Genomic DNA, 26,585 nt, shown 5'->3' with positions numbered 1-26,585 from the left:
CTGCTGACACATTTACTCAGCTACTCCCAAAATACTTCTCTCATCGTCTTCCTTCTCATGACCAGGTGCTATGCACTTATACTTTCCCATCTTTTGCAATCCACTTAAATTTTTACCCACATCAGTCTAGGAGCTCACCTTTTTACACTCTTTCACACATTCCCACAAATCCCACTTCATTAGTAGTGCTACCTCTTTCTAAGCTTTTACACACACCCCAACTCTTGATTTACCTGTTAGACATTTCCAGACTATTCTTATGCTTTGCCCTTGACCATTGTTTCACTCAGAGCTTCTTTCTTCTCGTATTGGTTACATCCACTCACCCTCAAACACCCTAACTTGAGCCTTTAAGGATGATGAGCACTTTTCTCTTGGCTCCTTCTTCTGTTCCATCTTTTAGACATTTTGATACATGAAGGAGGGGCTCTAAACCTCCCTCTCCCACCCCTTTTAGTCACTGTATATGACACAGGGAATGTGGAGGTAAAATTCTTTCTTCCATACACCTTGGATAAGAATGAAAATGGGAATACTTAAAAGTACAATGCCATTAGATTGTTATATAAAGAATGTAGTATCCCTGGGGATAGGGGAGAAAGAATACTTCCCACGCATTCCTCACATGTTGTAGAAGGCGACAAAAGGGGACGGGAGTGGGGGGCTAGAAACCCTCCCCTCCTTGTATTTAAACTTTCTAAAAGGGGAAACAGAAGAAGGAGTCACACGGGGAGTGCTCATCCTCCTCGAAGGCTCAGATTGGGGTGTCTAAATGTGTGTGGATGAGGAAAACGGAGAGATAGGTAGTATGTTTGAGGAAAGGAACCTGGATGTTTTGGCTCTGAGTGAAACGAAGCTCAAGGGTAAAGGGGAAGAGTGGTTTGGGAATGTCTTGGGAGTAAAGTCAGGGGTTAGGGAAAGGACAAGAGCAAGGGAAGGAGTAGCACTACTCCTGAAACAGGAGTGGTGGGAGTATGTGATAGAGTGTAAGAAAGTAAATTCTAGATTGATATGGGTAAAACTGAAAGTGGATGGAGAGAGATGGGTGATTATTGGTGCATATGCACCTGGGCATGAGAAGAAAGATCATGAGAGGCAAGTATTTTGGGAGCAGCTAAATGAGTGTGTTAGTGGTTTTGATGCACGAGACTGGGTTATAGTGATGGGTGACTTGAATGCAGAGGTGAGTAATGTGTTAGTTGAGGGAATAATTGGTATACATGGGGTGTTCAGTGTTGTAAATGGAAATGGTGAAGAGCTTGTAAATTCATGTGCTGAAAAAGGACTGGTGATTGGTTTAAAAAGAGAGATATACATAAGTATACGTATGTAAGTAGGAGAGATGGCCAGAGAGCATTGTTAGATTATATGTTAATTGATAGGCGCGTGAAAGAGAGACTTTTGGATGTTAATGTGTTGAGAGGTGCAACTGGAGGGATGTCTGATCATTATCTTGTGGAGGCGAAGGTGAAGATTTGTAGAGGTTTTCAGAAAAAAAGAGAGAATGTTGGGGTGAAGAGAATGGTGAGAGTAAGTGAGCTTGGGAAGGAGACTTGTGTGAGGAAGTACCAGGAGAGACTGAGTACAGAATGGAAAAAGGTGAGAACAAAGGAGGTAAGGGGAGTGGGGGAGGAATGGGATGTATTTAGGGAAGCAGTGATGGCTTGCACAAAAGATGCCTGTGGCATGAGAAGCGTGGGAGGTGGGCAGATTAGAAAGGGTAGTGAGTGGTGGGATGAAGAAGTAAAATTATTAGTGAAAAAGAAGAGAAGGGCATTTGGATGATTTTTGCAGGGGAATAATGCAAATGAGTGGGAGATGTATAAAAGAAAGGGGCAGGAGGTCAAGAGCAAGGTGGAAGAGTTGAAAAAGAGGGCAAATGAGAGATGGGGTGAGAGAGTATCATTAAATTTTAGGGAGAATAAAAAGATGTTTTGGAAGGAGGTAAATAAAGTGCGTAAGACAAAGGAACAAATGGGAACTTCAGTGAAGGGGGCTAATGGGGAGGTGATAACAAGTAGTGGTGATGTGAGAAGGTGATGGAGTGAGTATTTTGAAGGTTTGTTGAATGTGTTTGATAATAGAGTGGCAGATATAGGGTGTTTTGGTCGAGGTGGTGTGCAAAGTGAGAGGGTTAGGGAAAATGATTTGATAAACAGAGAAGAGGTAGTAAAAGCATTATGGAAGATGAAAGCCAGCAAGGCAGCAGGTTTGGATGGTGTTGCAGTGGAATTTATTAAAACAGGGGGTGACTGTATTGTTGACTGGTTGGTAAGGTTATGTCATGTATGTATGATTCATGGTGAGGTGCCTGAGGAATGGCGGAATGCTTGCATAGTGCCATTGTACAAAGGCAAAGGCGATAAGAGTGAGTGCTCAAATTACAGAGGGTATAAGTTTGTTGAGTATTCCTGGTAAATTATATGGGAGGGTATTGATTGAGAGGGTGAAGGCATGTACAGAGCATCAGATTGGGGAAGAGCAGTGTGGTTTCAGAAGTGGTAGAGGATGTGTGGATCAGGTGTTTGTTTTGAAGAATGTATGTGAGAAATACTTAGAAAAGCAAATGGATTTGTATGTAGCATTTATGGATCTGGAGAAGGCATATGATAGAGTCGATAGAGATGCTACATGGAAGGTATTAAGAATATATGGTGTGGGAGGCAAGTTGTTAGAAACAGTGAAAAGTTTTTATCGAGGATGTAAGGCATGTGTACGTGTAGGAAGAGAAGAAAGTGATTGGTTCTCAGTAAACGTAGGTTTGTGGCAGGGGTGTGTGATGTCTCCATGGTTGTTTAATTTGTTTATCGATGGGGTTGTTAGGGAGGTGAATGCAGAAGTTTTGGAAAGAGGGGCAAGTATGCAGTCTGTTGTGGATAAGAGAGCCTGGGAAGTGAGTCAGTTGTTGTTTGCTGATGATACAGCGTTGGTGGCTGATTCATGTGAGAAACTGCAGAAGCTGGTGACTGAGTTTGGTAAAGTGTGTGAAAGAAGAAAGTTGAGAGTAAATATGAATAAGAGCAAGGTTATTAGGTCCAGTAGGGTTGAGGGTCAAGTCAATTGGGAGGTAAGTTTGAATGGAGAAAAACTGGAGGAAGTGAAGTGTTTTAGATATCTGGGGGTGGATTTGGCAGTGGATGGAACCATGGAAGAGGAAGTGAATCATAGGGTGGGGGAAGGGGCAAAAATTCTGGGAGCCTTGAAAAATGTGTGGAAGTCGAGAACATTACCTCAGAAAGCAAAAATGGGTATGTTTGAAGGAATAGTGGTTCCAACAATGTTGTATGGTTGCAAGGCATGGGCAATGGATGGAGTTGTGCGGAGGAGGGTGGATGTGCTGGAAATGAGATGTTTGAGGACAATATGTGGTGTGAGGTGGTTTGATCGAGTAAGTAATAATAGGGTAAGAGAGATGTGTGGTAACAAAAAGAGTGTGGTTGAGAGATCAGAGGAGGGTGTTTTGAAATGGTTTGGTCACATGGAGAGAATGAGTGAGGAAAGATTGACCAAGAGGATATATGTGTCAGAGGTGGAGGGAACGAGGAGACATGGGAGACCAAATTGAAGGTGGAAAGATGGAGTGAAGAAGACTTTGAGTGATCGGGGCCTGAACATGCAGGAGGGTGAAAGGCTTGCAAGGAATAGAGTGAATTGGAACGATGTCGTTTACCGGGGTCGACGTGCTGTCAATGGATTGAACCAGGGCATGTGAAGCGTCTGGGGTAAATCATGGAAAGTTGTGTGGGGCCTGGATGTGGAAAGGGAGCTGTGGTTTCGGTGCATTATTACATGACAGCTAGAGACTGAGTGTGAACGAATGGGGCCTTTGTTGTCGTTCATAATGCTACCTCGCACACATGAGGGGGGAGGGGGTTGTTATACCATGTGTGGCGGGGTGGTGATGGGAATGAATAAAGGCAGACAGTAAGAATTATGTATATGTGTATATATGTATATGTCTGTGTGTGTATATATATGTATACATCGAGATATATAGGTATGTATATTTTTTCGTGTGTGGACGTGTATGTATATACATGTGTATGTGGATGGGTTGGGCCATTCTTTCGTCTGTTTCCTTGCGCTACCTCGCTAACGCGGAGACAGCGACAAAGCAAAATAGATCAAAAATAAATAGATAGTAGAGATGACATGGTAATATTGTTCAAGTATGTGAAATAGATGACAGCTAAGTTTGGGTTATTCTTTACTTACAGGATTTCTGCTTTCTACTATCAACTCGAGCTGGTGGACTTGGTATTAATCTTGCTACAGCTGACACTGTCGTTATCTTTGACTCAGACTGGAACCCCCAGAATGACCTTCAAGCACAAGCTAGAGCTCATCGCATTGGTCAGAAGAATCAGGTAAGGTAAAGCCACATATGTGCAGCATACACCTTGTCACTATTTTATGAAATTTAACTTTTCCAGTGTTCATGAAACAGTGAATAATGTAGTCACCGAGAAAACTGAAAAAAGTTTCAAAACCACATTTGGCAGTTATAGGTGATTGCTCAACAGAGCATTCATTTACTTGCAAGTTATTTGGAGAGTATGCTGAATGCTTTCAACGAAAAATAGATTATAGAAAAAAATAGACAAAAACGATAAAAAGATTTAAAAAGCTTCAAAAGCTGTGCAGTACCTTAAACAGCTAATCCTATGAGATAGTTTGGAGAGGAGAGTTGAGGTGATGGTGGCATTGTATGATAGACAGGGGATGTGGGCAGAGGGAGTAAACGCAATTGTACCTCCCTATTTCCCACTTTTGGTGGCAATATGACCTGAATTCTTATGTTTTATTATTGTTTATACACTTAGTTTTTGCTGTTTGCAGTTTTAGTTTGCACTGTTTTGACTTTAGTGAAAATTCTTCTGTGTGCCTGTTCACTATTTGTGGAAAAATGTTTTCAGACTGTTTGTAGGTGGTGGAAAGAGTTGGTGGTGTTGGAGTTCTAAAGTGTGAAAATGTTAATTCAAGATGTAATAAGGTTCAAGAAATTATTTGAATGCTTTGATATTAACCAAAAATATTAGGTAGTCACATTAGGTAGATGTAGTTGGTAGGAACATTAAGGAGGAGCCTTTGAAAACACTGTGGTAGAGTTGCCCTCTGCCAGTGGCCTGGTAAGGGTGGGGCACTGAAGGCTAAAAAGTGGCACTGGAGTTCAACAGCTATGGAGACTCCTTTCTTGTGGCCACTCCTTGAGGGAGTTCCCAAAAGAAATGGGCATCAGAGTTATAGATATATATAAGGAAAGTAAACTTTAGATTGATATGGGTAAAACTGAAAGTGAATGGAGAGAGATGGGTGATTATTGGTGCATATGCTCCTGGGCATGAGAAGACAGATCATGAGAGGCAAGTGTTTTGGGGGCAGCTGAGTGAGTGTGTTAGTAGTTTTGATGCACGAGACCGGGTTATAGTGATGGGTGATTTAAATGCAAAGGTGAGTAATGTGGCAGTTGAGGGAATAATTGGTGTACATGGGATGTTCAGTGTTGTAAATGGAAATAGTGAAGAGCTTGTAGATTTATGTGCTGAAAAAGGACTGGTGATTTGGAATACCTGGTTTAAAAAGAGAGATATACATAAGTTTACGTATGCAAGTAAGAGAGATGGCCAGAGAGCATTATTGGATTAGTGTTAATTGATAGGTGTGTGAAAGAGATACTTTTGGATATTAATGTGCTGAGAGGTGCAACTGGAGGGATGTCTGATCATTATCTTGTGGAGGTAAAAGTGAAGATTTGTGGAGGTTTTCAGAAAAGAAGAGAGAATGTCAGGGTGAAGAGAGTGGTGAGAGTTTCCTTTACCTGTGAGCTTTGTTTCATTGAGAGCCAAAACATCCAGGTTTCTTTTCTCAGACAAACTGCTGTAAAACCTTTGTTATGTGTAATTCAAGACAACAGAATGTTCAACACAATGTATTTCTTTTATATCAGTTGTCAACCCTTGATCACCTGAGAAAAAGAATTTGAAAAATTAAAAAGATGGTATAAAGATGTTTCAAATCGCACTTGTGCGGCAGCACAGCAATGAGTTTACTCATCACTCGGTGTTTTGTGGCAATGATTGTTTACCATCTCCCATGTGTTTTTTGGCACTGTTTTGTGTGCTGGTCTTGCACGTTTGTGTATTTCATGTACTGTTGATTACCATTGTGGACAATGGTCCCCTTTGAGCATTGAGTACACTCGGTGTTTTTTGGCAATAGTGATTGTTTACTATCTCCCATGTGCTTTCTGGCGTTGTGTTGTGTGCTGGTCTGGCACATTTGTGTATTTCATGAACCTGGATTACTGTTGTGAACAGTGGCCCCTTTTGAGCATTGTCAGCAATTGCCTGACAGCTTTTCATAGCCATCTATGTCTCACATACATGCAAGGGAAACGTTTTAAGCCTTGAAAATAAGACAGATTTGTTGACTAAGGACAATTCCAGTGTGGCACATAGGAAGGACTTTGTCAGTATGATGACTATTCATGACATCAAGAAGCATCAGAAGAATATCAAGGCATTTACATATTTTTTTTTCTTTTTTTTTTTTTTTCATACTATTCGCCATTTCCCGCATTAGCGAGGTAGCGTTAAGAACAGAGGACTGGGCCTTTGAGGGAATATCCTCATATGGCCCCCTTCTCTGTTCCTTCTTTTGGAAAATTTAAAAAAAAATGAGAGGGGAAGATTTCCAGCCCCCCGCTGGAAATATTTAATATTTATTGTTTTTAAAATAGATAGGCAAAATATTGTAAGATAACCAGTTCTCGCTTCATTCAGGATCGTTATATTTGATATCATTATTATTTGAGGAACCTACTTCTCCCAGTCCCCTCTTTTTATGCTGTCAATATTTGCTAGCTTGTGTTTGCATGTGAAAGTGCACTAAACTTCAGTGAAAATTGGTGGGTGGAATAAGCATGGGTCCTGGGTGAAGTGCGCTACATTGCCTCCTATGGTTCAGTCTTACCACCATTGTGTGCTCTGTGCTACTAGTGCAATTTGGGTATACCTGCTAATGTAATATTCCAGCAACCTACTGTGTTTGTGTTTGTTAATGTGGCATCTATACCTGCTAATGTAATATTCCAGCAACCTACTGTGTTTGTGTTTGTTAATGTGGCATCTATACTTCCAGCAATATCTTTTCCTACCTCAGAACCATCAATGAACTGGAAGAGAACCTCTTTGACCTTAGAAACTAAGCAAGAAATTTATGACACACTGATAATGGTGAGGGAGCGTCAGCACATCAGAGTGTGCCAAAACTTCCTTGGGGGTTGGTGGATGGATTAAGCATGTGTCTTTGGTGGTGGGCACCATGTTCCCACCAGTGGGTCAGTCTTGCAGTTACCACCATTGTATGAGGATTTGTGCTACTTGTGTGGTATAGGTATGCCTGTTAATGTGATTTTCATACCCCAAAACCAACAGTTAAATGGAATAGAACCTCTCTGACCTTAGAATCAAAGCTAGAAATCTTGCAGTGTGCTGATGATGATGAGGGAGTGTCAGCACTTGGGCGATCTTACAACCTGGGTAAATCTACATTTTGCAGTGTGAAGAAGAATGCCGAGAAAAGTCAGAGTGCTGTGGTCCTTTCTACTCCACTGTCTGCCAAAGTAACCACAAGGATTAGAAATCCATTTATAGACAAGCTGGAGAAAATGCTCTCGTTATACATAGAGCATGAGAGAAAGAAGAAAAGTGGCCTTTGTAACCTTCATGTCAGGCCCAAAGCTCTGAAAAGCTTTGAGTGTTTATGTAAAGACAAAGTAATAGAGCCAGAGCCCATAGACCATATCCCATAGCCATCCTTTCCTTGCTCAAAGCAAGGAAAGGATGGCTAGATAAGTTTATTCAATGTCAGAAGCTACATAACATGAAGGTAATGGAAGAATCCACCAAAGATGACCATGAAACTGCTTCACACATTCCATCTTCTCTTTATGTTTATTGATTCACTACATGAGATTTCTCTTAGTGTGAGTTTTTCACACTAAGAGTGTGGTGGATGTTCCAATTTTATTATTATTTGATATGTTTAAAAGAAAACTCAAATACCCAGAAAATTTTGTTCAAAATGACAGATTGCCCAAACATTTCAGATGAATGAGGTTTTACTGTATCTTTATCTCCTTTATTCTTATCTTGGTTACATCCACACTCACTTAGACACCCCAGCCTGAGCCCTTGAGGAGGATGAGCACTCCCAGTTGACTCCTTTATTTTCATATGTATTGATTTTTTCCAGTTCCTGTTATACTTGTCTATAAAAGTTTTTATATGTGTTTATATGCTTGTTGCTTTGCATGTTATATGAAAGTCTATTTTGTTCTTAACAAAGGATGATATAAAGAACTACATTGTAACATTTAAAGGTAGTAGAAGATTCTAAGTTGCTTTAGATATCAGTGAGGAGGAGTAACTGCAAATTTTTCCTTTTTATTTCAGTTTATCACTTTTTCTATATTCCTAATGAACTAGCAGCAGATTGGAACATTTGCTTTAGCAGATTAGTGTTACGTCTATATAAGAGAATTATAAAGTTAATCAAAGTATTCTCATGCCACTCTCAAGACGATGACTCCTGCTTAAGAAAGTATGTCCTTGTAATCAAAGATGTTTTAGTAACCCAGTTCTTGATGGCTTACTACCATATGCTGGCATAGCAATTGTACCTTATTTCTGAAAAGTAATGTAAGCATGTGTACCTTTTAGCTTTGTGGAGTTAGGTCCCAGACTGTTAATCTTACTCACTTACAAGGATACAAATCCACAGTAAGTGGAAACAGGATAAAAACTTAAATTATGTATTGCTTTTATTGTTGTTACATTGTGCATTAACTTTCTAAATTCAGGTTAACATATACCGTCTAGTGACCAAGAACAGTATTGAGGAAAATATCATTGAACGAGCCAAACAGAAGATGGTTTTAGATCACCTCGTTATTCAGTCTATGGACACCTCAGGACGTACTGTCTTCAACAAAAAGATGTCTAGTAAGTATGTTCCCTGGCCTAATACTATCATGATCTGATATACTTGAGTTTAAAGGAATTTTTGTATCATAGTTTGGTTAAGTCTTAGTGTTATAGATCAAAGCTAGGCTAAATCATAGTTGATAATCAAAGTACTACAAACTTTCCAAATAACTGGGGTTAGATGAATGTATTAGCTGTTTGTGAGGACTTTGATTTGGATTGAAAAACCCATAGATTGCAGCTTCATTTTTTTTTTTTTATTTCATCAGTGAATTTACTGGGGTAGTAATTTTTCACAATGTACCTTTGTTGAGATTGATGTTCTTAGTGGCATTCTTTGAGTCTGCTTTGATGGTGATATTGTTGTTAAAATTTACCCCAAAATCCAAATTAACCATAGATATGATTGATATTACTGTTGCCAATTTGTAGATTCCTTTGCCTTCTAAACTATCTAATGATGACTAAAGTGTAGTTATTGAAGCTAATGTATTTTGAACATTTTTGGTTTAAGAAATTTCTGTCATATATTTAAAGTGGTGCCCAGAAAAATTTTATACTCCCCGTGTTAGGATTGGTGGTCATAATTTCTGTCTCTCCAAAATGGGACTACCAGGCTAATCCTGCCATCTTCTCCTTACGTGCACCATTCACCTACTCAAACCTTACGTACGTTCTTCACAAAAGCACTCTTACCACCTCCAATCTGCTCAGTCATTTTTAACCATAATTATGATAGGGTCCATCAGATCTATGGCCCTTCGGCCCAAGCATTATGAGGTGTTAATAATCCCTGGGTTTTCACTTGACTCTACTGCCTGCCAGAGTCCCCAAACTCTGATGTTATATATATATATATATATATATATATATATATATATATATATATATATATATATATATATATATATATATACAGAAAGTGGGGGAATTGAAGCATTCAAGTTCCCCATTCTCTTTGATCTAGAGCAAATTATCTCCCACTCTACCCACACCCCTGACTGCTGTGACTGCTGTCCTAATAAACTGGATTTTTTTTAACTGTAATCCATCTCACTGCTACTACACAACCTCACCCCAGTAGGTTCACCTGATCATGCTTTCATAAATATATCCATTTTAGCAGCACTTCCCCCTCAAGCAGCCCCTTCTAGGCATATATAATAGCACCTCAACAAAGCTGACTGTATTAGCCTAATAAAATTCTTTTCTGATCATCCTTGGGTAAATTACTTTCTCTTATGTGGTGATGCTTCTGCCTTCACCAAATGCATGGCAGAGGTTATTCTTGCAGGAATGGAAGCATTTATCCCCTCTTCCTCCAAGATGACCCTTTTCCTCAATCCATCGTTTAACTGTTCCTGTTCTGAGGCCATATAGGCAAGGGATCAGATATATCAGGCTTGGAAAAACTATCCTCCCTCATGACTCCCATTCAGAATTTATCACTGCCTATAGTCATTACACATACATTATCCATTAGGCAAAGCATTCCTTTGTTACAAAGGAAGTGTGATTATCATCAGTAAGAACTTCTTTCACTCTGGCTCTCCTTCACTTTTCCCTTCTGATGGTACTATGGCATGTAAAAGAAAGACTTTTGGATGTTAATGTGCTGAGAGGGGCAGCTGGAGGGATGTCTCATCACTATCTTGTGGAAGCAAAGGTTAAGATTTGTAGAGGTTTTCAAAAAAGAAGAGAAAATGTTGGGCAGAGGAGAGTGGTGAGAGTAAGTGAGCTTAGAAAGGACACTTGTGTGAGGAAGTGCATGGAGAGATTGAGTGTAGAATGGCAAAAGGTGAGAGCAAATGACTTAAGGAGAGTGGGTGAGGAATGGGATGTATTTAGGGAAGCAGTGATGGCATGTGCAAAAGATGCATGTGGCATGAGAAAGGTGGGAAGTGGGCAGATTAGAAAGGGTAGTGAGTGGTGGGATGAAGAAGTTAAGTTGTAAGTGAAAGAGAAAAGAGAGATATTTGGATGATAGCTACAAGGAAGGAGTGCAAATGACTGGGAGATGTATAAAAGAAAGTGGCAGGAGGTCAAGAGGAAGGTGCAGGGGTTGAAAATAAGGGCAAATGAGAGTTGGGGTGAGAGAGTATCATTAAACTTTAGGGAGAATAAAATGATGTTTTGGAAAGAGGTAAATAATGTGCAAAAGACAAGAGAACAAATGGGAACATTGGTGAAGGGAGCATGGGGGGAAGTGATAACAGGTAGTGATGAAATGAGAAGGAGACTGAGTGAGTGTTTTGAAGGTTTGTTAAATGTGTTTGATGATAGATTGGCTGATGTAGGGTGTTTTGGTTGGGGTGGTGTGCGAAGTGAGAGGGTTAGGGAGAATAGTTTAGTTAAGAGAGAAGAGGTGGTGAAAGCCTTGCAGAAGATGAAATCCGGCAAAGGCAGCGGGTTTGCATGGTATTGCAGTTGAATTTATTAAGAAAGGGTGTGACTGTGTTGTTGATTGGTTGGTAAGGATATTCAGTGTATGTATGGATCATAGTGAAGTGCCTTATGATTGGCAGAATGCATGTACAGTGCCATTGTACCAAGGTAAATGGGATAAGGTGAGCGTTCAAACTACAAAGGCTAAGTTTGTTGAATATTCCTGGAAAATTGCTCGGGAAGGTATTTATTGAGAATGTGAAGGCATATACAGAGTATCAGATTGGGGAGGAGTAGTGTTGTCTCAGAAGTGGTATAGGATGTGTGGATCAGGTGTTTGCTTTGAAGAATGTGTGTGAGAAATATTTAGGAAAACAGATGGATTTGTATTTGGCATTTATGGATCTGGAGAAGGCATATGATTGGGTTTATAGAGATGCTCTGTGGAAGGGCTTAAAAGTATATGGTGTGGGACATAAGCTGCCAGAAGCTTTGAAAAATTTTGTCGAGGATGTAAGGCTTGCGTACGAGTAGGAAGAGAGGAGAGTGATTGGTTCCTAGAGAAGGTCGGTTTATGACAGGAGTGTGTGATGTTTCCATGGTTATTTACTTTGTTCATGGATGGGGGTTAGGGAGGTAAATGCAAGAGTTTTGTAGAGAGGGGCAAGTATGCAGTCTGTTGGGGATGAGAGGGCCTGGGAAGTGAGTTGGTTGTTATTTGCTGATGATAAACTGGAGGCTGATTTGAGTGAGAAACTGCATGGTATTAGGTTCAGCAGGGTTGAGGGACAAGTTAATTGGAATGTAAGTTTGAAATGAGAAAAATTGGAAGAAGTGAAGTGTTTTAGTTATCTTGGAGTGGACGTAGCAGCGAATGGAACCACAGAAGCGGCAGTGAGTCACAGGATGGGGGAGAGTTTGAAGGTTCTGGTTGTGTTGAAGAATGTGTGGAGAGAGAGAATATTATCTCAGGGAGCAAAAATGGGTATGTTTGAAGAAATAGTTGTTCCAGCAATATCATATGGTTGTGAGCTTTCCCGCTTCTCCTTGTTCCCTTCACCTCTGATACATATATCCTCTTTGTCAACCTTTCCTCACTCATTCTCTCCACATGTCTAAACCATTTCAACACACCCTCATCTGCTCTCTCAGCCACACACTTTTTATTACCTCGCATCTCTCTTATCCCAGGAATAGGGGAGAAAGAATACTTCCCGTGCATTCCCTGTATGTTGTAGAAGGTGACTAAAGGGGACGGGAGCAGGGGGCTAGAGACCCTACCCTCCTTGTATTTCAACTTTCTAAAAGGGGAAACAGAAGAAGGAGTCATGCGGGGAGTCATCCTCCTCAAAGGCTCAGATTGAGGTGTCTAAATGTGTGTGGATGTAACCAAGATGAGAAAAAAGGGGAGATAGGTAGTGCATTTGAGGAAAGGAACCTGGATTTTTGGCTCTGAGTGAAACAAAGCTCAAGGGTAAAAGTGAAGAGTGGTTTGGGAATGTCTTGGGAGTAATTACAGTCTGGAGTTGGTGAGAGGACAAGAGCAAAGGAAGGATTAGCACTACTCCTGAAGCAGTTGTGGGAGTATGGGATAGAGTGTAAGAGAGTAAACTCTTGATTGATATGGGTAAAACTGAAAGTGGATGGAGAGAGATGGGTGATTATTGGTGCCTATGCACCTGGAGGGAGCAGTTGAGTGAGTGTGTTATCAGCTTTTATGTACAAGACTGGGTTATAGTGATGGGTGATTTGAATGCAAAGGTGAGTAATGTAGCAGTTGAGGGTATAATTGGTGTACATGGGGTGTTCAGTGTTGGAAATAGTGAAGAGCTTGTAGATTTGTGTGCTGAAAAAGAACTGGTGATTGGGAATACCTCATTTGAAAAGAGAGATATACATAAGTATACGTATGTAAGTAGGAGAAATGGCCAGAGAGCGTCATTGGATTATGTGTTAATTGATAGGTGTGTGAAAGAGAGACTTTTGGATGTTAATTTGCTGAGAGGGGCAAGTGTAGGGATGTCTGATCATTATCTTGTGGAGGCGAAGGTGAAGATTTGTATAGGTTTTCAGAAAAGAAGAGAGAATGTTTGGGTCGAGTGGTGGGAGTAAGAGAGCTTGGAAAGCAGACGTGTGAGGAAGTACCAGGAGAGACTGAGTGCAGAATGGAAAAAGGTGAGAGCAAATGATGTAAGGGGAATGGGGGAGGAATGGGATGTATTTAGGGAAGCAGTGATGGCTTATGCAAAAGATGCTTGTGGCATGAGAAAGGTGGGAGGTGGGCAGATTAGAATGGGTAGTGAGTGGTGGGATGAAGAAGTAAGATTGCTAGTGAAAGAGGAGAGAGGCATTGGGTGATTTTTGCAAGGAAGTAGTGTGAATGACTGTATGATGTATAAAAGAAAGAGGTAAGAGATCAAGATAAAGGTGCAAGAGGTGAAAAATAGGGCAAATGAGAGTTGGGGTGAGAGAGGATCATTAAATTTTAGGGAGAATAAAAAGATGTTTTGGAAGGAGGTAAATAAAGTGCATAAGACAAGAGAACAAATGGGAACATTGGTGAAGGTGTTAATGGGGAGGTAATAATAAGTAGTGGTGAAGTGAGGAGATGGAGTGAGTATTTTGAAGGTTTGTTGAATGTGTTTGATGATATAGTGGCTGATATAGGGTGTTTTGGTTGAGGTGGTATCCGAAGTGAGAGGGTCAGGGAGATTGATTTGGTAAACAAAGTGGTAGTGAAAGCTTTGCAGAAGATGAAAACTGGCAATGCAGTGGGTTTGGATGGTATTGCAATGGAATTTATTAAAAAAGGGGGTGACTGTATTGTTGATTTGTTGGTAAGGATATTCACTGTATGTATGGTTCATGGTGAGGTGTCTGAGGATTGGTGGAATGCATGCATAGTGCCATTGTATAAAGGCAAATGGGATGAGGGTGAGTGTTCATATTACAGAGGTATAGATTTATTGAGTATTCCTTGGAAATTATATGGGAGGGTATTGATTGAGAGGGTAGAGGCATGTACAGAGCATCAGACTGGGGAAGAGCAGTGTGGTTTCAGAAGTGGTAGAGGATGTGTGGATCAGGTGTTTGCTTTGAAGAATGTATGTGAGAAATACTTGGAAAAGCAGATGGATTTGTATGTAGCACTTATGGATCTGGAGAAAGCATATGATAGAGTGGACAGAGATGCTTTGTGGAAAGTATTAAGAGTATATGTTGCGGGAGGTAAGTTGCTAGAAGCAGTGAAAAGTTTTTACCGAGGATGTTAGGCATATGTACAAGTGGGAAGAGAGGAAAGTGATTGGTTCCCAGTGAATGTCAGTTTGCGGCAGGGGTGTGTGATGTCTCCGTGGCTGTTTAATATGTCGCCACCCCACTACACATGAAATGACAACCCCCTCCCCCACATGCGCCCGAGGTATTGCAAGGAAAAGACAACAAAGGCCACATTCGTTCACACTAAGTCTCTAGCTGTCATGTATAATGCACCGAAACCACAGCTCCCTTTCCACATCCAGGCCCCACAGAACTTTCCATGGTTTACCCCAGACGCTTCACATGCCCTGGTTCAATCCATTGACAGTACGTCGACCCCGGTATACCACATCGTTCCAATTCACTCTATTCCTTGCACGCCTTTCACCCTCGTGAATGTTCAGGCCCCGATCACTCAAAATCTTTTTCACTCCATCTTTCCACCTCCAATTTGGTCTCCCACTTCTCCTCGTTCCCTCCACCTCTGACACATATATCCTCTTTGTCACTCTTTCCTCACTCATTCTCTCCATGTGACCAAACCACTTCAAAACACCCTCTTCTGCTCTCTCAACCACACTCTTTTTATTTCCACACATCTCTCTTACCCTTACATACTCGATCAAACCACCTCACACCACGTATTGTCCTCAAACATCTCATTTCCGGCACATCCACCCTCCTGCGCACAACTCTATCCATAGCCCATGCCTCGCAACCATACAACATTGTTGGAACCACTATTCCTTCAAACATACCCATTTTTGCTTTCTGAGATCATGTTCTCGACTTCCAAACATTCTTCAAGGCTCCCAGAATTTTCGCCCCCTTCCCCACCCCATGATTCACTTCCGCTTCCATGGTTCCATACACTTTTACTTCCTCCAGTTTTTCTCCATTCAAACTTACCTCCCAATTGACTTGACCCTCAACTACCCTACTGTACCTAGTAACCTTGCTCTTATTCACATTTACTCTTAAATTTCTTCTTTCACACACTTTACCAAACTCAGACATTAGCTTCTGCAGTTTCTCACATGAATCAGCCATACATATATATACATACGTATATACACATGTACATATTCATACTTGCTGCCTTCATCCATTCCAGTCACCATCTTGCCACACTCAACGAAACCACAGCTCCCTTTCCACATCCAGGCCCCACAAAACTTTCCATGGTTTACCCCAGATGCTTCACATGCCCTGGTTCAATCCATTACAGCATGTCAGTCCCGGTATACCACATCGTTCCAATTCACTCTACTCCTTGCATACCTTTCACCCTCCTGCAAGTTCAGGCCCCAATTGCTCAAAATCTTTTTCACTCCATCCTTCCACCTCCAATTTGGTCTCTCGCTTCTCCTCGTTCCCTCTACCTCTGACACATATATCCTCTTTGTCAATCTTTCCTCACTCATTTTCTCCATGTGACCAGACCATTTCAACACACCCTCTTTTGCTCTCTCAACCACACTCTTTTCATTACCACACATCTCTCTTACCCTTTCATTACTTACTCGAGCAAACCACCTCACACCACATATTGTCCTTAAACATTTCATCCACCCTCCTCTGCACTACCCTGTCTATAGCCCGTACCTTGCAACCATATAACGTTGTTGGAACCACTATTCCTTCAAACATACCCACTTTTGCTCTCTTGAGATAATGTTCTCGCCTTCCACACATTCTTCAACGCTCCCAGAACCTTCACCCTGTCCCCCACCTTGTGACTCACTTCCGCTTCCATGGTTCCATCCGCTGCTAAATGCGCTCCCAAATATTTAAAACACACTTCCTCCAGTTTTTCTTTAAACTTACCTCCCAATTAACTTGTCCCTCAACCCTAGTATGTTCACTTATATACATTTTGCATCGCTTCTAATTCTCACTTACCAGGCATAGTATATTTATACATATTTACTTCCAAAGATTCATGTTTCCTTTATTTGTCCTCTGCTGGGCTTTGGGCTATGTGTTCTTATTGTTTGTTTTAAATTTCTCATTCAGAGCTTGTTTTTATGTGATTTTCCAAGGTTCTTTCTTCTCAGTTATGTGTGTTTTCATCTTTGTTCTGTTCTCATTCATACCAGAACTTTCCTTATTTGGCTTTCTTACGAAAAATTATTCCACTGTTTTGACATTTCTGTAGTTGGTTTATTCACGCCATTTATTGTTCTGTTTTTCATTCCCACTTCGTCTCCTGTTTTGATTAGTTCTCTATTTTATATATTCTTGCCAGTTCTGGTGTATGTCATCATTCTGGTTTTTTTTTGTATGTTTGATGTTGTTGTGTAATATCTGTATTCATATTCCAGCCATGCATCAATTTATCCTAATGGATCTCCATTCATTTATGTTTTTCTCCGCCTGTTTTCTAGGCCTCCATCTCTTTTCTAGACCATGCTCATTCCAGTGTTTGTTCCTTTGTTATTGGTTTACAGTTAACAACCTCTAACTCTCTTCAAATCTTCCTGTATGTTCATCACCATTTCTTTATTGATCTTCGTTTTTCTGTTTCCGTCCTGCACTTCCATTGTTACAAAGTTTGCTTCTCATATTTTATGCATATTCCACTGTTATCAGATTTTTTTCATACTTAATTGGTGTTTCCCACTTTAGCAAGGTAGTGCCAGGAACAGACATATACAGGCCACATCCACTTACGTCCATTCCTTAGCTGTCATATATAATGAACTGAAACCACAGCCCCCTATCTATAGCTTGGCCCCACAGACCTCTGTGGTTTTTTACCTTGGATGCTTCATATGCATTGGTTCAGTCCATTAACAGTACACTGACCCCAGTATACCACATATTTTCAGTTCACTCTATCCCATGGAAGCCTTTCACCTTCCCATATGTTCAGGCCCTGATCGCTCAGAATCTTTTTCACTCCATCCTTCCATCTCCAGTTTGGTCTCCCACTTCTCCTTGTTCCCTCCAACTCTGACATAACCTTTTTGTCAACCTTTCCTCACTCATTCTCTTCATATGTCCAAACCATTTCAGCACACCCACTTCTGCTCTCTCAACCACACTTATTTTATTACCACATATCTCTTTTACCCTTTCAGTACTTAATCAATTAAAGCACCTCACACCATGTATTGTCCCCAAATATTTCATTTCCAAAAATCCAGTCCTCAGCACAGCCTTATCTATAACCCATGCCTATCATCCATATAATATCATTGGGACTACTATTCCTTCAAGCAAACCCATTTTTACCCTCCCAGATTACATTTTCTCTTTCCACACATTCTTCAGTGCTCTTAAAACCTTGACCCCTCCCTGACCCTATGACACTTCCACTTCCATGGTTCCATTTGCTGCCCTATCTACTCCCAGATATCTAAAACACATTACTTCCTCCATTTCTATTCCATTCAAACTAACTTGCCCCTCAACCCAAATAAACCTCATAACCTTGCTTTTTTCACATTCACTCTCAACTTTCTCCTTTCACACACACTTGCAAACTAAGTCACCAACTTCTGCAGTTTCTCACTCACATCTGCCTCTTGTGCTGTATCATAAGCAAACAACAACTGACTCACATCATAGACCCTCTCATCCCCAGAGACTGCATACTTGCCCTTCTCTCCTAGACTAGCATTTACTTTCCTCACTACCCCATCCAAAGACAAACTGAACAACCATGGTGACATTGCACATCCCTGCCACAGACCATCCTTCACTTAGGACCATTCACTCTCCTCTCTTCCTTTTCTTCCTACTTGCACACAAGTCTTACACCCTTGATAAAGACTTCTCACTGCTTCTAAGCAGCTTTCCTCCCATGCCATATATTTGTAAGACCTTCCATGAAGCATCTCTATCAACCCTATCATATGCATTCTTCAGATCAATAAATGCTACACTCAAATCCATGTTTTTTCAAAGTATTTCTCACACACATTCTTTAAAGTAAACACATGATCTACCACTTCTGAAACCACACTGCTCCTTCCCAGTCTGATTCTCCATACATGCCTTCACCCTCTCAGTCAGTACCCTCCCATGCAACTTACCAGGTATATTCAACACTCTTACAACTCTAGATTTAACACTCTCCAGCCAATCATCATTGCTGTCACTCCTTGATATATTCAGCTGCAGTGCCATCAACTCCAGCCACCCTGCCGTATTTCATCTTACGTAATGCTTTCACCAAGTCTTCTGTCTTCACCACTCTCCATGACTCTCATTTTGCATACCACCATGACCAAAACACCCTACATTTGCCATCAGACACATTTAACTTTCCTTTAGAATATTCACTGCAACTCCTCTTCATTTCATCTCTACCTGTGATCACTTCCCCTTTTGCTACATACCGAGGGTTTCTTATTTTTCATCTCATTGGTTAAACAGTTCATCGTTCCAACCGTCCTTACACTTGAGCTGAATGCCAATTTCAGTTTTTCAAACAATATCCTGGATATTTCCATAGGATGAAGATGAGATGGAAGGATAGATTAAAATATGATTCAGGTTACCGGGGTCTGAATGTATAGGAGGATGTGAGGCATTAATGGATTAGAATGCATTGTAGCAGTATTCAGTGGGTTTAACCATCGCCTGGGGAAACCATAGAAAGGTCCATGGGGTGAGACTGTAGATTGTGGGCTTTGGTTTCTGTGCATTATACATGACAGCTAGTGGATGTAAGCAAGTGAAGCCATTCTTCATCTGTTCCTAGTTTCACTTTATTAATGCAGGAAATGGCAAGCAAGTAAGATAGAAATGAAATTAGCACCAAACCAGAGAGTGATGCAGGTATTGAACACCAAATCAAAGTATTGCACCGAAAAAGTTGTTTATGCTTGTTCAAACCTTGATACATTTGCTGTGACAAGAGCCTGAACACATAGGGTAGCACATGTCATATTTTATCCACTAATTGATGTAAAATTCTGATTTGGCAGAAATTTTGTTTTAGTTTTGTATTTTTTGTTTGCTGAAGAACATTGATTTCTTTGAAAGAAGGAATTCTGCCAGAAGGGGATTAATATGTATTTGCATCATCAAAGATGATGTTAGTTTCTAAATGAATTTCAAAATGCAGTGATTAATTCTTGATATAGTCATTCCACAGATTAGAAGTCATTTTTATCATTTCAGGCTCAAATTCCACTCCATTTAACCGCGAAGAACTAAATGCAATCCTCAAGTTTGGTGCTGAAGAGCTGTTTAAAGATGATGATGAGAATGAAGAGGAACCTGTGGTAAGATTTTCAGGCATATTTGGTTTGTAAGATACATATTGATATACTTTGGCATGTCAGCAGATGTTGAGAAAGATATTTTTTTTGCATTAAGATGACTCTTGAGTGTTGTATCGGTGCATTGCTTGCCATGATGCATTCATGAGCCATCCTGGCTTGAGGCCACTCTGGTTTGAATCCTGTTAAAGGCAGTTAACCCAACTGTTTATCCTCCATTTGGAAGCTGCTCAATAAACTGGGTACACAACTAAGGCTAGAATATGTACATATTTCTGATGTTACTCAGGACCTTTCTGAAGGGTGCACTACTTACTTTAGCTGGGAAAGCAGACTTCTTTGGATTAAGAGGGTCTTTGGTATGACTATATTCCTTGTGGTACAGCCTCACCAAAGGTGGCTTTTCACTCACAGGGTAATGTCAAGCAGACAAGAGTCCAGGAACACCTCAGATACACATACTTATTTTATTTATGTATAACTACCCTAGCACCAATTTTTATAGGAGTCCTGGTATTACACCAAGACCTTTTTGAAGGTACCTACAGGACAAGGCTGCATTACTTTCAATAGCAGGAAAACGTAGATTCCTTTGGAATAAGAAGTTTTTGATGAGACTCTACTCCCAGTGATACTGACTCAACAAAGATGACTTTTCACTTGCTGTGTAAACTTAAGTATATGGAGTTAATTTTTTTTATACTTGATCTCTGTTTCCCATGTTGGTGAGGTAGTGCCAGGAACAGACAAAGAAAATCTGTTGTCATTGAGACCCATTCTCTAGCTGTCATTGGTTATGCACAAAATTCACTGCATCCTATCCACATCCAGGCCTGACAGACCTTTCCATGGTTTACCTTTGATTCACCACATTCTCTGGTTCAGTCCATTGACAGCATGTTGACTCCAGTATACCACATCGTTCAAATTCTAGCTATCCCATGCACGCCTTTCACCCTCTTGCATGTTCAGGCCCCTATCGCTCAAAATCTTTTTCACTCCATCCTTCCATCTCCAATTTGGCATCCCTGTTCTCCTTGTTCCCTCTACTTCTCATGCCTATATCCTCTTTGTCAACCAATCCTCTCTCATTCTCTCCAGATGACCAAACTACTTCAGCACGCCCTCTTCTGCTCTCTCAACTGCACTCTTTTTATGACCTCACATCTCTCTTACCCTTTCATTACTTACTCAATCATGGAAGCGGAAGTGAATCATAGGGTGGGGAGGGGACGAAAGTTCTGGGAGCATTGAAAAACATGTGGAAGTCGAGAACATTATCTTGGAAAGTGAAAATGGGTATGTTTGAAGGAATGGGGGTTCCAACAATGTTATATGATTCCGAGGCATGGGCTATAGATAGAGTTGTGCAGAGGAGGGTGGATGTGCTGGAAATGAGATGTTTGAGGACAACATGTGGTGTGAGGTGGTTTGATCGAGTAAGTAATGAAAGGGTAAGAGAGATGTGTGGTAATAAAAAGAGTGTGGTTGAGAGAGCAGAAGAGAGTGTTTTGAAATGGTTTGGTCACATGGAGAGAATGAGTGAGGAAAGATTGACCAAGAGGAAATATGTGTCAGAGGTGGAGGGAACGAGAAGTGGGAGACCAAATTGAAGGTGGAAAGATGGAGTGAAAAAGATTTTGAGTGATCGGGGCCTGAGCATGCAGAAGGGTGAAAGGCATGCAAGGAATAGAGTGAATTGGAATGATGTGGTATACCAGGGTCGATGTGCTCTCAATGGATTGAACCAGGGTGTGTGAAGCGTCTGGGGTAAACCATGGAAAGTTTTGTGGGGCCTGGGTGTAAAAAGGGAGTTGTGGTTTTGGTGCATTATACATGACAGCTAGAGACTAAGTGTGAACGAATGTGGCCTTTGTTGTCTTTTCCTAGCACTTTCTTGCACACATGCGGGGGGAGGGGGTTGTCATTGAGATGTATAGGTATGTATATTTGCATGTGTGGACATGTATGTTTATACATGTGTATGTGGGTGGGTTGGGCCATTCTTTCGTCTGTTTCCTTGTGTTACCTCACTAACGCGGGAGACATTGACAAAGTTTGATAAATAAAAGAAATATTCTCACACACATTCTTCAAGGCAGACACCTGATCCACACATTCTCTACCAATTCTGAAACCACACTGCTCCTCCCCAGTCTGATGCTCTAAACATGCCTTCCCCCTCTCAATCAACACCCTCTCATGCAACTTTCTAGTCATACATACATCTGTATTTTGTACACACCTTTATCCCCTTTGCCTTCATACAGTGGCACTATATGTGCATTCCACCAATCCTCATGCATTTCACCATGATCCATGCATACATTGAATATCTTTACCAACCAATCAAGAACACAGTTGCCCCTTTTCTTAACAAATTCGCTGCAATACCATATATTCCTGCCACCTTGCTGCATTTCATCTTCTGCAAGACTTTCACCACTTGTTCTCTCTTCACCAAACCACTCTCCCTGACTCTCCCACTTTGCATACCACCCTGATCAAAACACCCTCCATTTGCCACACTATCATGATACACATTTAACAGTCCTTCAAAATACTCCATTTCTTCACTTTATCACTACCTGTTATCCCTTTCCCTTTAGCCCCCTTCACTGACAGTCCCATTTGTTCTTATGTCTTCTGCACATTATTTACTTCCTTCTGAAATCTCCCTAAAGTTTTCTGGTACTTGCTCACCCTGAATCTCATATGCCTTTTTTTTTTCAACCCTTGTACCTTCCTATTAACTTCCTGCCACTTTCTCTTATACAGCTCTGTCATGTGCACTCCTTCTCTGTAAGTACCATGGAAATGTCTTTTCTGTTTCTCTAGCAGTTTTTCTTCATCCCACCACTCACTACCCTTTCTAATCTGCCCACCTCCCACCTTTTGCATGCCACATACATCTCTTGCATATGACATCACTGCATCTGTAAATATATTCCATGCTTCACCTACTCCCCACACCTCGTTACTCTCACCTTTTGCCATTCTGCATTCAATCTCTTCCGATATTTCTCCACACAAGTCTCCATTCCAGACTCACTCACTCTCACCACAGTTTCCTCCCCAACATTTTTCCCCTTTTTTTAAAACCTCCACAAATCTTCAACATTGCTTCCACAAGATAGTGATCACACATCTCACCATTTGCCCCTCTCATTGCATTTCCATCCAAAAGTCTCTCTTTTACATGCCTATCAGTTAATATGTAATCTAATGATGCCCATTGACCATCTCTCCTACTCACATATGTATACTTTTGTAAATCCCTTTTATAAAGCCAGGTATTCCCAGTCACCGGTCTTTTTTCAGCGGAGAATCCCTCAAGCTCTTCACCATTTCCGTTCATAACACTGACTACCCCATGTGCACTTATTATACCCTCAACTGCCACATTTCTTAGCCTCACATTTAAATCACCCATCATTAATGCCTGGTGTCTTTCATCAAAACTGCTGACACACTCAGTCATCTGCTTCCAAAACTCTTGCCTTCTCATGATCTCTCTTCTCATTTTCATGTGGATAAGCACCAACAATCACCCATCCCATGCCATCCACTTTCAGTTTTACCCATACATTCCTTACATTCTGTCACACACTCCCAGAAATCCTGCTTTAGGAGTAGTACTACTCCTTCCTTGCCTCTTGCCCTCTAACCAACCCCATGACTTTACTCTTAAGACATTACCTCAGATGGGAAAATAGTAGGATTAGGAGTACTAAAAGAGATGGCAAAGGTTCTGATATTCCGTGATTAAGGAGCACAGGTAGATGTTCTGATATTTCTTAATTAAGGAGCACAAACACTAGTGGTTTCCCCATCTTTGTATTTTGTGAAGTTGTAGAAGCTTAAACTTAAGTGCATCTGGTATTAGCAACCAGTTATGTATTGATAGACATGGGACATTATTATTGCTGATGGAATTGATCACATTCCTTTTAGTATTGTGTAGACACTTCCCCAGGACTCTCACTAGTCCAAAACTTTTTTGTACCTGGTTGTGTCCTTAAGGTAAATGAAAGTGAGTCTTGAAATATTCTTCAAGAGGTTCATTGATGAAATGCCTTGTAAGTAGCCCTATTGTGAATCCTGTTTGATGTGCCGATTATAAGGGAGAACTCTGTTGAATTTTGGAATGCCTTGAAACCCAGATTCCGGGAAACAGCATTGAAATCCCCCACAAGCATGCTTTTGTCAGGAAGGAAATTCTTTTTGGGAAATTTCACTGATGAGAGAATCAGAGCCAGGTTATTTGGCTGTATACTCCTTTGTCTCCCCAACCCCCATACTTCCTCCACAGATGCTTGCAAGTGGTAATTATGTGGAAAAAAAGTCTCTTTTTTGAGGATGTAACATCATCTATGGATGGAAAAGAGTACTATTTAATATCATTAAGGATCTTCTTGACCCAAAAGGGCCTTCCTGACTTTGGTCCTTAGTAGAGTGTAGCCTTGAAGTTGCAGCTCCATAAAAAGGGTCCTAGTGTTTGATAATTCTTCTATGAACATTTGTGTGCATGCAGCCTCTTCAGGTTCATCTCGTACCTTTCTTAGTAAATCGTTTCATAGGAATTCCTCAAACTGATTATTTTACAACTATCTGCTCTTTTTGTGGTGTGTTTATGTGTATTCATATTGATTTTTATTTTTACAACAGTGTGATATTGATGAAATTCTCAAGAGGGCTGAAACTAGGGAAGAAGCACCATCTTTGGCTGGGGAGGAACTTCTGTCAGCTTTCAAGGTAGCATCATTTACTCTGGATGAAGATGAAGAAGTATCAAAATTGGACTCCATTGCAGATGAGAACACAAAAGACTGGGTATGTACTTACTCTGGCTCTGATTTAACTTTTTATATTACATACGATCACAAAAACATTTGTATGAAAGTACATTTCATTATATTATACTTGATAGCCATTTCCCGCGTCAGTGAGGTAGCGCCAGGAAACGGACAAAGAATGGCCCATTAACACATATACACAAATATATACATAATACCCATACATGCACATATACATACATATACATATCAACATATACATATATCTGCATTCACATACACAGGCTTTTACATATATACACATGTACATACATTCATACTTGCTTGTCTTCATCCATTCTTGGCACTACCCCACCCCACAGGAAACTGCTTCACTACCCCCTGCTTCAGTGAGGTAGCTCCAGGAAAACAGACAATAAAGGCCACATTTGTTCCCACTCAGTCTCTATCTGTCATGTGTAATGCACAGAAACCACAAATCCCTATCCACACCCATACCCCACAGACCTTTCCATGGTTTACCCCAGACATTTCACATGCCCTGGTTGAGTCCATTGACAGCACTTCTACCCCGGTATACCACATGGTTCCAATTCACTCTGTTCCTTGCACACCTCTCACCCTCCTTTATGTTCAGACCCCGATCGCTCAAAATGATTTTTACTCCATCCTTCTATCTTCAATTTGGTCTCCTTCTTCTCCTTGTTTCCTCCACCTCTGACACATATATCCCCTTTGTCAATCTTTCCTCACTCACTCTCTCCATATGTTCAAACCATTTCAACACACCCTCTTCTGCTCTCTCAACCACACTTTTTATTTCCACACATCTCTCTTATCCTTTCGTTACTTACTCAATCAAACCACCCCACACCACATATTGTCCTTAAACATCTCATTTCCAACACCTCCACTCTATCTATTGCCTATGCCTCACAACCATATAATATTGTTGGAACTACTATTCTTTCAAACATACCCATTTTGCTCTCTGAGAAAATGTTCTCACCTTCCACACATTCTTTGTTGCTCCAGAAACCTTTGTGTCCTCCCCCACCCTTTGACTCACTTTCACTTCCATTGTTCCATTCACTGCTAAGCCCACTCCCAGATATCTAAAACACTCAACTTCCTCCCATTTTTCTCCATTTAAACTTACGTCCCAATTAACTTGTCCCTCAACTCTACTGAACCTAATAACCTTGTTCTTATTCTCATTTACTCTAAGCTTACTCCTTTCACACACTTTTCCAAACTCAGTCACCAACCTCTGCAGTTTCTCATTCGAATCAGCTGCCAAAACTCTATCATCGGTGAACGACAACTGACTCACTTCCCAAAGTATAAACGTTGCATATGGCATGCAATAGTGAGAGTTGGGTAGATTAGATTGGGTAGTGAGTGGTGGGATGAAGCAGTAAAGTTGCTATTAAAAGTGAAAAGAGAAGCATTTAGGTGGTACTAACATGGAATGAGTGCAGATGATTGAGTAATTTTAAGAGAGAGCAGCAGGAGCTCAAGAGGAAGGTGCTGGGGTTTGAAAAGAGGTCAAAGGAGAGCTTGGGTGAGCGAGTATCATTAAACTGTAGGGAGAATAAGATGTTTTAGAAGGAGTTTAACGATGTGTGAAAAACAAAAGAACAAATAGGAACATTGGTGAAAGGGTTAACAAGTGAAGAGGAGATAAAGTATTTTGAAGGACTGTTAAATGTGTTTGATGTTAGGGTGGCAGATGTAGGGTGTTTGGGTTGGGGTGGTATGCAAGGTGATATAGTCATGGAAAGTGTTTTGGTGAAAAAGAAGAGCAATTAAAGCCTCAAGTAAGATGAAATGTGGCAAGGCAGTTGGAGTTGATAGTATTGATTTTGAATTCATTAAGAAATGGATGACTGTGTTTTTGACTGGTTGTTAAGGATTTTCAATGT

The 26,585-nt window shown here is 40.7% G+C and overlaps 1 protein-coding gene across 8 annotated transcripts in view; it reads left to right on the top strand.

The window, feature by feature from the left end:
• Nucleotides 1-26,585, top strand: part of Chd1 (chromodomain-helicase-DNA-binding protein 1) — a 347,004-nt gene that overhangs the window by 227,756 nt on the left and 92,663 nt on the right. For all 8 annotated transcript variants that reach the window (XM_071676943.1, XM_071676941.1, XM_071676940.1 and 5 more), the window contains exons 17-20: nucleotides 4,218-4,367; nucleotides 8,864-9,005; nucleotides 19,764-19,867; nucleotides 24,533-24,697. In XM_071676943.1, coding sequence (XP_071533044.1) covers nucleotides 4,218-4,367; nucleotides 8,864-9,005; nucleotides 19,764-19,867; nucleotides 24,533-24,697 — 561 coding nt within the window. The remainder of the gene's footprint in view (nucleotides 1-4,217; nucleotides 4,368-8,863; nucleotides 9,006-19,763; nucleotides 19,868-24,532; nucleotides 24,698-26,585) is intronic.

Source organism: Panulirus ornatus, chromosome 24 (assembly GCF_036320965.1).
Source record: "Panulirus ornatus isolate Po-2019 chromosome 24, ASM3632096v1, whole genome shotgun sequence".
Lineage (NCBI taxonomy): Eukaryota > Metazoa > Arthropoda > Malacostraca > Decapoda > Palinuridae > Panulirus > Panulirus ornatus.
Note: the sequence above shows the minus strand (reverse complement) of the source record. Positions and strands in the feature narration are given on the sequence as shown.